This window comes from Diabrotica virgifera, chromosome 6 (genome assembly GCF_917563875.1).
Source record: "Diabrotica virgifera virgifera chromosome 6, PGI_DIABVI_V3a".
Classification (NCBI taxonomy): Eukaryota; Metazoa; Arthropoda; class Insecta; order Coleoptera; family Chrysomelidae; genus Diabrotica; species Diabrotica virgifera.
In genome coordinates this window covers 181,150,793-181,164,454 of record NC_065448.1, presented here as the reverse complement: position 1 = coordinate 181,164,454, position 13,662 = coordinate 181,150,793, and the positions used below count along the sequence as shown (strand labels likewise).

Here is a 13,662-nt window from a genome sequence, read left to right as displayed (position 1 = left end):
TCGGAAACGAAGCATTTGCGGACATATATGGTTATCGACCTGTCATTATTTTTTAAATTTAAAAACATTTAGTGGAGGCAAATCTCGAAGAAAATCAGTGCGGATTCAGACTGGGAAGAAGCATCCAAGATTTAATCTTCACATTAAGGCAGTTAGTTGAAAAAACCGTTGAAAGGAATGGACAGGTATTTACGGGAATTATGCTAACTAATGCAATTAAAAGTTTCTATGCAGAAAATGGGGAGGTACACGTAAGACAAGGAAATAAGATCTCGGAAGCTTTCATGACAAGAGTTGGAGTACGTCAAGGAGGCATACTAAGCCCATTGTTGTTTATAGCTGTCATGGATGAAATAATTAAAGTAAGCAAACAAATGACAGAAGCCTATCACATAGGATACAGACTCATGCAGCAGGTATCAATACGCGCAATAGCGTACGCGGATGACCTCGTTATTCTGACACCTACAGCAAAACAATGCAAGAAAACTAGGCTATATGGAATAAAGCATTCAGAGACAGAGAACTAATAATAAATGCCAGGAAAACACAAGTGATGAGTATACCGCATCAACAAGTTTTCCAAATCAGAATAGACGATGAAACAATTGAACAAGTGTCATGTTATAAATACTTAGGAGGGTTCATTAACGAATATGGAAATATTAAACAGAGGTGGACAGCAGAATACGAAACACCGAAAGACTTTTTCATGCTTTAGGGAAAGCTCTGCTCAATAAAAAGAAAATCACAAGACAGAAGAAGATGAAGGTCTTTAATTCCATCTACGTGCCGACACTAACCTATAGCAATGAATCAAACGGAATTCTTCAAGAATACAGGCTCTGGAGATAAAATACCTAAGGAGAGTACTTGGAGTTTTCTTAGGTATCTCTGGAGGGATCGTATCAGAAACGAGGAAATCAAAAAGCGCTTGCAAACAGAAGCAGTGCTGGATAGAGTTGAAGAAACTCAGCTGCGATGGTTTGGCCACCTGAATTAAATACCAAATAAGAGACTTCCCAAAATAGTCTGGGAGTGTAAGGCGCAAGGCAAAAGAAAAATAGGCAGACCTCAACTAACATGGAATAACACCATAGAGAAGGCTTTAACGAAAAGAAATAATAGACTTCAGGCAAGCAAAAACTTTGACAAAAAACCTAAGAGAATGGAAAATAACTTATACTGCTGCCCCACGATAAAAGAGTTATAATTTATTTTTAGATTTTAATTATGCTCTATGTAGGTGTTTATATTTATTTCCGAAATGTAAAATTTGATTTTCGACACTGGCATCAGCCGATAAAAGAAATACATTTTATGTATGTATGTAAGTTTGTTATGTCTAATAGATTTCAGGTTATTTTGAAAAAGAACCATTTTTTTTCAAAATTATAAATTAAAAAAAATAACTTTAAACCAAATAAAAATAAGGTCTTTGAACCAACGAAACTTTTTTTTAATGGCAAAGACATTAGTCATTCAGCCAGTGACAATAAAGAATATACAATCCTATCCCTAATACAAAATTAAACAGAAACAGTATAGTAATACAATATATAATACAATACAATAATAATACAATAAAAACAATAATGGATCGCTGATAAAGTGATATAACATTTGTGATAAAAAAGTATTCCGGTGTGGATGTTGACGGAATTGATTGAAATGAATGTAACAAAACGAACGGTAAATATTTTATTTATTTTGGTAACAAAAGGTATTGCGCTTGGTTTCGAAAAAGGGCCAAACGATTGGTGTGTGAATCGTTCACCAGCTGTGTCGTGACTAAAAAGAAAACCACAACGATAATCTGTTTATGCTTCTTCCCTCTGACCAGATGACAATAAATCATTTAGGTCTGGTGTATACTTTTGCAGTTTTAAGAAAACGCCCTTGAATGCATTAGTGAGTTGTTGACACAATTGTCTGATATAGTACTTAATTTATGAGGGTGCAGATTGTTACACCGCACAAACGAAAAACAGATGGTGAAGGATATATTCTGTTTTTAATTACATGTGAATTTTGAATGAATAACGTCGTTTCGGTTTTTAGAAATAATAATTAAAAATTAAGAAAAAATAAAATTTTATAAAATAAAATATACATATTGTAATGAAAATTGAAAAATGAAAAAAAAAAACAATGCAAAGTATATACGAGGAGAAGGAAAAATCACTTAATCCACTATGACCGACACTTTCTTGGTAACTTCTGGTAAATCTTGCTTTTCTCTCCGGTCTGTTGTTCGTTTTGCTGCATACTGTCATTTTTTCTGTCTCGTGATGAGTACTTTCGTGAAGCTCATACGCTGGCTTCAATCTGTCTATGGAAATTGTTGTTTCTTTTCCATTTACACGGACGACAAAAGTTTTGTCATCTCGTTTTTGATTGTATCACGGTGGATGAAAACGTGAGAGGTGGTTTTCATGTCTTTGAAAATGAAGGTGCTTTTGGATCCATGATGCTACGGTTGCGTAGAACGGAGGTGTTCGAAGGTTGATTGTCACAGTACGAACACAGTACGAGGTTGATTGTCACAGTACAAACTCACGTTTTGTTCGGAAAAGCGTATTTACTTCATTTGCAGTAATGTTTTCTCACTTAAAAATGTTTGCAGTTCTGGATCAGTTTCTTGTGCGAGGGCTAAGTCCATGATGTCGATATCTTTCTTGATGCTGTCGACTCGAGAGAGTGCGTCTGCCACAATATTTTTTAATCCAGAAATGTGCTGAGTATTAGTGCAAAACTGTCCTATATAGTCTAAATATCTAAACTGTCTAGGACTACATTTATCTAGCTTCTTAGTAAAGGCGAAGGTGATTGGTTTCTGGTCTGTGTATATAGTTATGTCCTTGCCTTCGATCATATGTCTGAAGTGTTTTATGGGTAGATATATCGCTAATATTTCTCTGTCGTATGCACTATATTTCTTTTCGCTAGGTGAGAATTTCTTAGAAAAGAAAGCTAGGGGTTTCATACCTGTATCCGTCTTTTGTTGTAGTACAGCTCCCTTACAAAAATCAGAAGCGTCACAAGTGATTGAGATATCAACATCGTTTACAGGGTGGCTCAGTAAAGCAGCGTTAGATAAACTGTTTTTGCAGTCGTCAAAGGCTTGGATTCGCTGTGGGGTCCATTCAATTGGTTTTTTTCCTTTGACATTACCTTTTAGGGCATCATGTAGTGGTGCTTGTAGCTCAGCTGCATTGGGTACAAACCTTCGGTAGAAGTTTAACATACCTAGAAATCTGCGTAGGCCTTTCACTGTTTTTGGCTGAGTGAAATTTTGTACAGCTGCTAATTTTTCTTGTGGAGGTGTGAGTCTGATACTGTGTATCCCAAAAAGGTAATCTCGTTTTTACCGAATTGACACTTTGCTGGATTTATCACAACGCCAAACTGCTTGAGCCTTTTGAAAATTTCTGCCAAATGCGACATATACTGCTCTTCGGCTCTTCAAAAGGCATATATAAGTACTCCTACAACCCAAATGGTGTGGTAACGGCACGCGGCGGTCTTTGGTATGTCTTCGGTGGCTACTGGTATCTAGTTGTATGCTTTATCTGCGTCTGTTAACTGCGTCCAAACTAGCTTTATCTTGAGTAGCTAGAATAGCCTGTGTAGACGATGGCAGTCTACCTAACCACAGAGACCTTACAATATTGTCTGGTACCGTTGTGCCTGCTAAAGACTGTAAATATCGTAAGAACTGGGAAGATCTTCGATCGCCCAGTTTTTCATGCTCAAGTAGTCTTTTAATTTTTTGTTGCTGTGATGCACTAAGTCTCTTAATTAACTCTGACTTTAATTTTACATACCTCTCTGTGGCTGGTGGTGAAACAATAATGTCCCTAATTTCTAATATGTAAGCTGTGTCTAAATTGGCAACTATGTAGTTGAATTTTGTGGCGTCACTTGTTATGTTTGCCAGTGTAAATTGATTTTCCACTTGCAGAAACCAAGTTTCAGGATCGTTGGGCCAGAACGGTGGGATTTTAACTGAAATCCGATCAACGGAAGCACTGGTATTGGCACTGGTATTACCGTCCGTCATTTTCGATGTTCACTGTATTTAAAACCGGCAAAAGTATATTATTAACACTAACTTTTTAAATTTTCGCGGCGTTTTAAATACTCGCGGGGTCACAAATATTCCGGTGTGGATGTTGACGGAATTGATTGAAATGACTATAACAAAACGAACGGTAAATATTTTATTTATTTTGCTAACAAAAGGTATTGCGCTTGATTTCGGAAAAGGGTCGAACGATTGGTGTGTGAATCGTTCATCAGCTTTGTCGTGACTAAAAAGAAAACCACAACGATAATCTGTTTATGCTTCTTCCCTCTGACCAGATGACAATAAATCATTTAGGTCTGGCGTATACTTTTGCAGTTTTAAGAAAACGCCCTAGAATGAATTAGTGAGTTGTTGACACAATTGTCTGATATAGTACTTAATTTATGAGGGTGCAGTTTGTTATACCCCACAAACGAAAAACAGATGGTGAAGGATACATTCCGTTTTTATTTACATGTGAATTTTGAATGACTAACGTCGTTTCGATTTTGAGAAATAATAATTAAAAATTAAGAAAAAATAAAATTAGCTGAAATAGTAATTATAGCGTAATGCTATAAAAGGATGCAAATCTGAACTTAAATCATAAAAAATATCATGGCCGCGTACAAATCTTATAGGACCGTGCGTGTATCTGACAAGAAATCTATAATGATATTGTATATTTGTTGTGAGCCTTATGAATAGCCAATGAAACTTACAGATCATATAAATGATATACACGGCGCGTCATAGAAAACGGGCACCTCAAAAAATGGGTAATGTTTGATGTCTCGTATCTCCTAAACCTGTCATCCGATTTAACTAATTTTTTAAGATGTTATAGCCTTATTCTTTAGCAATATTGCTGTAATGATATTGTTGCTACACAGGTAAATTTTCATTGTATACCGGGTGTACGAATCAAACTGTGTTTTTTTCTCAAAGTTCGCAACACCCTGTCGAATATTCTAGCATTTATAAAACATTGGAATTAAAACCCAACTATATCCTCAGGTTTTCTTAACATTCTGCTTTTTTATTTATTCGCTTATGTTAGATAATACAGATATTAGGTACTTCAACAACTAGCCATGTTCTTCATCAATACAGGGTGTTTCTAAATAAATGCGACAAACTTTAAGGGGTAATTCTGCATTAAAAATAATGACAGTTTGCTTTATAATCCTATGTCAGCAAATGCTTCGTTTCCGAGATACGAGATGTTGAATTTTTTCTTACAAACTGACGATTTATTTATTACGTTAAAACCGGTTGAGATATGCAAATTAAATTTGGTGGTTTTTAAGACATAATTATTGCGCATTTTTTGACATGCAATTAAGAATTTTATATTCATCATTGGCGCGCATACGGGTAAAAAGAGTTATCATATTACCCGTATGCACGCCAATGGTGAATATAAAATTCTTAAACGTACGTCAAAAATGCGCAATAATTACTTGTTAAAACCCACCAAATTTCATTCGCATATCTCAACCGTTTTTAAAGAAATAAATAAATCGTCAGTGTGTAAGAAAAAATTCAACATCCCGTATCTCGGAAACGAAGCATTTGAGGACTTACGATTATAAAGCAAACTGTCATTATTTGATAATGCAGAATTACCTTTTAAAGTTTGTCGCGCTTATCTAGAAACACCATGTACTGATGAAGAACATGGCTAGTTGTTAAAGTACCTAACTTCTGTATTATTCAACATAAGCGAATGAAACAAAAAATAGAATATTAAGAAAGTCTGAGGCTATAGTTGGGTTTTAATTTCAGTATTTTATAAATGCTAAAATATTCCACAGGGTGTTGCGAACTTTGAGGAAAAAACACAGTTTGATTCGTACACCCGGTATAAAATGAAAATTTACCTGTTTAGCAACAATATTATTACAGCGATATTTTTATAGAACAAGGCTATCATATGTTAAAAAAATTAATTAAATCGGACGACAGATTTAGGAGATACGAGACATCCAACATGACCCTTTTTTGGGGTGTCCGTTTTCTATGACGCGCAGTGTATAAGTAAAGTAACTTGTGCGCGATAACAATTATTAATTTGATATAAGATGCGGATTAGGGAGTGATTTTCCTGAGTTTTTTTACCAAAAAAAAGGGACTATCTTTTTTTGAGCATTTACTTACGTATCTTGCTTACTTTTGATGCTAGAAACTTAGAAAATAAATATTTTTTAAAGACTTTAAAAAAAATGTCATGATCATGAGCTTTTCCCAAAAAGTGCATAATTTTTTGGTTATTTCACGTTGAAATATTCGCTTTGAAATTTGACGGGTATGAGCATATTTTTCATTAGTTACAACTTTTCTTCTGCTGGGTCTGGAGAGTTCATACGTACACCATTTTTTTCACATTTTTAAAAGCTATATTTTTGCTAAGAATGATTTTTTTGATAAAATACTTATTTTTCGAGTTATTTGCAAAAAACCGCCTAAAAACGTGTTTTTTTTTGTTGAAAAATGAACATATTAATTTACTCGCAAATAATTGGAAAAGTATTAACTTACGTATATATTTTCACCCTCGAGAATGGGTGAAACTCACCCCAGGACAAAAGCACACATCAGCACATTACCACTTTTCTTCTTTGACAAGTTACCTATGTGCTATGTGTATGCCAAAATCATGTCAATCCAAGCGGTTCTTTACAATTTATAGCAAAAACCGTGATTCAATGTACTACTACTCAAAAAATTAGTTTTAAAAGATAAACTTGCACGTGTTAAGACTCTTTCCAAGTCAGCAGTTTTTTTATGGAGCACGCCCGTGGTTTTAACTTTCTTACTCCCCGAGCACGAGCATATACCCACTTCGGAGAGTAACAAAATTACCATTTCCAATTACTTTGTCGACACAAATATTTCAACAACAATCTGTTGCAACCGTAACAAAAACTCCAACGGTCCAAATTAAATTTAAATTATAATTGCCGATTTAACAAGCCAGGTGCTGAAACTTAAAATAAGTTTGGCAACTTTAATTCAAGACTTTATAATTTCTCATTGAATTTGTTCCTGTTACAGTTGAAATTCTTCCTTTAAATTATAAGAGGATAATGCTAAGAGCTTCTTACTTAAATTATATTTTTAATTAAGCAGGTACTCTGTAGACAGGATGAAGATAAATAGTTTGAGTTGATTTTATATAATGAATATGTGGGTGTACAAGCGTAATAAATAAGAGATTGTAGAATAAAATTATTTTTATCTGTGAAAAATAAGAACATGTCGAAGAAGAATGTGTGTGTACTTTGGACGCACGTAAGAAGTTATACTCCTATTATATGATTTCTTAAAAATAAATATACTTTAAACACTTTGTTTTAATTTTTTTTAAACACCAAACTAATTTTGTGCTTACCGCTTTCAAAAAAATAAAAAAAAGTATAGGATTGCACTGGATTCGAACTCAAGACCTCTCGATCTCTGGCCGAATGCTATACCAAATACTCTACGAGGACTGTGTCTGTATCGTTTCGAACGTACCTAATGACAATTCACAGTAACAAACAGACAAGGTGATATATAATAAATATACAATAAAATGTTTTAATAATACTCATCTTACTCCTGGGGAAGACAAATCCAAAGACACAAAATTATAATATATTTACTAAAAACACTAATATACTCTTTTCACACCTTTTCTTGCACTGATATATTTATACATAACTAGAAAGATTTAGCAACTAAACGCCATACTGTCTGCGTGCGCATGCGCGCAGTATTATGAAATATTACTCTCAATCGCACCTAAAGAAGTATAACTTCAAAATCTTCTTCTTCTTCTTACCACGGTATAGTGTGTTAACGAATTATCTTAAGGACAATCGTCCTGTCTTTGCGATATGCAAAAGTTTGCTAGTGGATTTCGAAGACTTCCAAATTATTAATGGAAGATATTTTCAACGTCCATATCTCCATGCTTTATAACAACGTTGACCATACATAGCACTTAACCATTCTGTAGCGGAGATTGAAAGAAAAATTGCGGTTACAAAGTAGTGGTTTAAATTTAATAAACGCTTGTCGTGCTTGTTCGCTACGACATTTTATTTTTTGTTGAGGATCCCATTGATCATTCACCATCATTCCCAAGTATTTGAATGTTTTCACTTGCTAGATTGGAACATTATCTACTTGCAGTTGCACTCTTAAAATTGAGCCCTTTCTTATTGCCACGCATTTAGTTTTTACAACGTTTATCTAGCCATATTTTTTTTCAAGCCGTATGTTTTTCCTGCGGTATATATTTTATTTAGCATCAACTGCATATCATGTTCGTTTTCTGTGATTATCGCGGTGTCATCGGCGTAACGAATGTTATTATCGGGTACCTGTTGACTTTTATACTGCAGTCAGTGCCTTCAAGTGCCTCTTCAAAAACATTCTCCACATAGAGGTTGAGTAATACAGGAGACAATACACACCCCTGTCGCACCCCTGTTTAAATTTCAAATTCCTCTGTGTTCGTTGATTTGTTCAGCCTCACTCGTGCTTTTTGATTCAAATAGAGATTTTTGATAACTCCTATTATATCTCATTAATATCAGCATTGTGTAGCTTTTTTATAATTGCATCGTGTTTTCCGGTGTAAACCACTTTTTCCTGTTAGAAGAATGTGATCGTTTTATCCTTTGGTTGGTCTATGAAGTTTTGAATAAGCGTATTCAAGCCGAATGCAGCTTCGCGTGTCCGAAGTCCTTTCTTGAAACGAAATTATGTCTTCCTACAAAAGTTCTAGGGCTTCCGTAGTAATACCATCCGGTCCAAGGGCCTTGCTCAGTTTTGCTATTTTTATAGCGTACTCCACATTGGCACGAATAATGGGAGGGCTGGACAAAGTTTCTGCGGGTAGGTTAGTAGTTGGCAGATTCAGTATATTATCTGCACAGAGGGACGAGCCATTACAAGATAATAATATACCAACTATATCAGATTGCTTAAAATCTTTGTTATTAAGATCCGAGAGGATAACAATATACCAGCTAACAGGGCAATTCTTAGACTTGGGATCCTGGCCTATACACACCAGAACTATGTAAACATTTTAGTTAATTCATGCTGAATATGGTAATTATTTTAACAGTTGTTGTTGTTGTCAGAAGATCAACGTCAGCAGATCCCTGTAGAAAGAGTGACGCATTACAAATACCTCGACATCAGAATAAATAAACAACAAACGAACAACTAAGAGATAAAAATCCGCAATGGAAAAGCTAGATCCACGTTCAACCGTATAAGGCTTTTACAATTTATTGTATAAGGCAACCTGTCTCTTAATAGAAAAGAAATAATGCTGTGATGCTACATTTTCTCTTTCCCTTTTTATGGCGTTGCATCGTGGACCTTAGACAAAGATATGTGCAGAAAGTTGAAAACATTTAAGATGTGGCTATATTGGAGAATAATTAAAATCCTGTGAACTGAGAGAGCCACGAAAGCTAGGACAAATAATCCCCGGACAAATAATCCGGCACAAAAATCCCCACAAATTATCCCTGGACAAAAAATCCCCGGACAAAAAATCCCCACAAAAATCCCGGAAAAATAATCCCCACAAATTTTTGGACAAAATATCCCCACAAAAAATTCCGGACAAAATATCCCCAGACAAAAAATTCCCACAAAAAATCCCGGACAAATAATCCGCACAAATTCTTTTGAACAAAATATCCCCACAAAAAATCCCGGAAAAAAATATCCCCAAAAAATATTTGCTGCCGAATAATTTCCTTAAAGTTTTCGCGTGAATGCAATCGCCGCAAATGTTTTTCAGCCTCAATGCATGAGAGTTGTAGATACCAATCGCCATCAAGCCGCTGCTGATCGGTAAGAAAATAATGAATAGCAATGATTAAGCATGAATTTATACATAATTTCGATTACCAAATTTCGAATTTCAAGTCCATGACGAAAACTTCAAATTTTACATGACAAAAGAGTGTGAGTTTTTTCAAAAATCGTGGAAGATATGGGGAATGAGCTAAGGCTGTGGGAATCATGTAATTATTCACTTAAATCTTTTGCTCACTCTGCTTTGAATAACTATGTTCAAAACATTGCGCAATCGTGATGAAAACTGCTGGTCTTGAAAACGATACTATTGATTGTAATGCAAAAAACCTGTTCGTTTTCCACTGGCCTTAAAAACGATAATCTTGATTGCAATGCAAAAAACCTGTTCCTTTTTGTAAATTTAATGTCAAAAATATATTTATTCATCATTATCATGAATGTCGTTATAACTCATCGAGAGTCTTTGCCGCGTTTACTGCCTTCCATGTTTGTCGGCCCTGTGTCACTATTTCCCATTGTCTCACTCCAATTTTTTCCAGATCTTCTCTGACTGCATCTTTCCACCTTTTTCTAGGCCGACCTACAGAACTTCTCCCATCTGGCCTCTCCCCGAGCAGCTATGAAAGATTTTTGAAAAAACTCACATTTTTTGTAATGTAAAATTTGAAGTTTTAGGCTTGAAATTGGAATTCGAAATTTGATAAAATTTCGGGAAAACTTTTATAGAACTATTCGGCAGCAAATATTCCTTGGGGCTATTTTGTCCGGGATTTTTGTGGGGATGTTTTGTCCAAAAAAAATTTGTGGGGATTATTTGTCGGGGATTTTTTGTGGGGCTTATTTGCCCTGGGATTATTTGTCCGGACCCCCCCCCCCAGAGGAGGAGGTTCTCAGAGGGATGAAGAAGAATTGAGAGGTAATGACCAACATTAAATCTCGAAAGTTACAATATGTCGGACATATCGGGTTTGTTGGGGGTAGGACAAAGATTTCCCCTGTATGGCATTAGTAGATAAACCAAGGCTCTCATCTCTTTATCTCAAGGATAAACCAACAAAAACTGTTTTTAAATCTTAAAGAATGCACATAGTTTGCACTTTAAGTTACCAGACCACCAATATAACAAACATGGCACAGCTTTTTTTATTTTGACGATTTGATTATTATGAAAAAGTTGTTATAATAGGGTTTTTGTTTTTGCAAATAACTTGCTTCAAATCGTTTTAATGGATAATAATAGACTTGCAAATATTGCAAAGGGAGATAAACCAAATACCAGCAGGCCTCCCAGAAGAACCCCAAAAGCAGGTATGAAAATTTGACTTCGGAATCCAAACTTAGGTTACAATTTTGAAAAAACAGGACATTGTTTTAAAATGGGAAGAAGAAAAAGAGCTGTACCGATTAGGATGTTTGATTTGCAAAATTAGATTAGTTTAGACAAACCATGTGTTACAGTCAAAATTACTGATTAACTTTAAATCATCTCAGGTACATGATTAAAGTATTTATAAGCTAGAACATTCGTTGTAATAAAAACACAATTTCATCCATTTGATTAAACATAAATAGCGTAAATTCATAAATTCGATTTGTAGGTATTTTTTGTTTTTTTTATATTGTCATTGAAATTGGTCATTTACTCTATAGCTGACGTCTGTTTGAGTCTAGTTGAATAAATAGCGTTGACAATTCTTCCTTTTCGGATCCAATATGGTACCGCTTCTGGTTATCGTATTTTTGTTCGTGTTTTATGTTTTGACAGACTTTTAAATCTGTCAAATCAAAGTTCTATTTTTAAAAGAAGAATGTGACGTAGTTGGTCACTTAGCAGCTTGTAAAATCGGAATTGTTGATTTGAACGTCACCGCCGAATTTTTTTAAACGTCTGATTTTTTTTGAAAATAAGGATTTATCTGATCCATCCATTAATTTCGGATCTATAAATCAGACTTTCGCATAAACTAGTAATTATTGGAGTTAGCAAAATTGATTTTGAAGATATATTACTAGTTTAGTCCAATTTTTGGGATAACATACGGCTGTGGTGTCATTTCTTCGATTTGGTAAGTGATATTTGCGTATTGGGTGATCGATTATGTGTGACAACGAGTAAATTGTTCTAGATACGAATGAATGTTTGGTTTGAGGCCAGAAAACGGGTTTCTGTATCGAAGTTGTACTGAAGACACGTGATCCTCTGAAAGCTGGAAGACCCCATCGATTTTGGGTAAGTTATGCTATATTACATCCCACCTCGGGGGTTTAAGGGGTACTTGTGAATTTTAATAGTGGGATTAATGCTTGTTTTGTTTTTGGGTTTTTCCACGTGGTTTTTATTTTGGGGTTTGGGTCTCAATAACTGGATTTCAGATGAGTTACTTTAATTATTTTGATTTGTAACCATTTAATTTGCTGATCTTCTTTTTTTTAATCTGTAGAATTTGATAATTTACGTTGCGGTAATTTATTTGTATATTTTATTTGTTGAATTCAGGTATCTTCATTAGGTTGGTTTTTTTTTAATTTATTAGTATTTCCTTTTATAATTTCTTATGTACACGGCTCTTGATCGGATAGTCAATTGTTTATTTTCCGCTACGCGTACTCGACCTTACCATTCGCAGAGCTCTACGATTGCGTCTCGAGATTTATAAATTGCATTTTTTTTTATATACGTTTATATATTTTTTTTTTGTTGCTACCCATGTTTAGGTAATTTACCCAGTGATCAGGGGTCGTTGTTTGGTTCAGTTTGGTTAGTTTTAGTAGTTAGTTTAGTGTAATTTAAAAAAAAAAAGTGTTCAATATATTATGTGTTCAATTAAAGTGTCAAAGGTGTAGTATTATTCCGATTCTTTTGGCAAATTCGGGAATTTAGGTACACTGGATTGGTGTTTGGGGCATGAATTTGTCTGGCGCTCCCTTTAACAACAAAATAGTAAAATTGGGAATCCACCCCATCTCCACTGTATAAAAGCTAGCCCGCAACACCTGTGCTCTCACCTCCAACGAATTTTGTGTTGCGTTGTGAGGTGGTGGCACATGTTCAGTATACCATTTCGAATAGATGAGTATAATATGCTTTTACGGTAATATAATTTTATCCTAGACTACGCCCATGTATTCAACAAAATATGTTCTCATACCGTCTCTGGCAGTATCAAAGACCAAACAGAAATCCATTGGTGGAAATTCTCAGTCCGTTGCTACCCATCTGAACAGGTCGGCTGAACGTGTTCCGAAGCACTCGTCAATTTGGTGTGTTGAACGGAATCGATAAATCTCCAACGACTACGTATGTTGAACGTGGTTATCATTATTTTCCGTCTGACTTGTTGAGTTGGACACCTTCTACCGTATGCATTTATTTCGCGTTGAGAAATAAATTAGACTTCTTATTAATTCCCCCGGTCATCGGTTTATTATTCATGTATCAAATATCCTCACAATATCTTTATGAAACCTATGAAACCCGTATTCGTATTAAAATAACGAAGTAATTTTCCATTTTCTGTTTGCTTAGATCAAAATAAATGTTTTAACAAAAACGAATTCTGTGTCCGACTGGCATTTATTAACCGAGGTTATCATAATACAAAAATACCATAAAAACTATTAATTTATTTATGGTTATATATCATTCGATTCTCTAATAATAAATCTATTTATATCATTTATTTATTTTTTATTTAGCGTATGGACTTTCTCAGTACGATAAATACACAAATATAATATATATACATATATACATATATACA

At 34.7% G+C, this 13,662-nt stretch overlaps 1 protein-coding gene across 1 annotated transcript; it reads right to left on the bottom strand.

Moving 5' to 3' along the window:
- Positions 1 to 3,568: 3,568 nt before the first annotated feature.
- Positions 3,569 to 4,063, bottom strand: LOC126886252 (uncharacterized). Its single transcript, XM_050653118.1, has one exon. The coding sequence runs from the start codon at positions 4,061 to 4,063 to the stop codon at positions 3,569 to 3,571; it is 495 nt and encodes a 164-aa protein (XP_050509075.1).
- Positions 4,064 to 13,662: the final 9,599 nt, after the last annotated feature.

Bases quoted from the DNA above. Each gene is read 5' to 3' on its own strand.
- LOC126886252 (XM_050653118.1), bottom strand. From the start codon at position 4,063: ATGACGGACGGTAATACCAGTGCCAATACCAGTGCTTCCGTTGATCGG.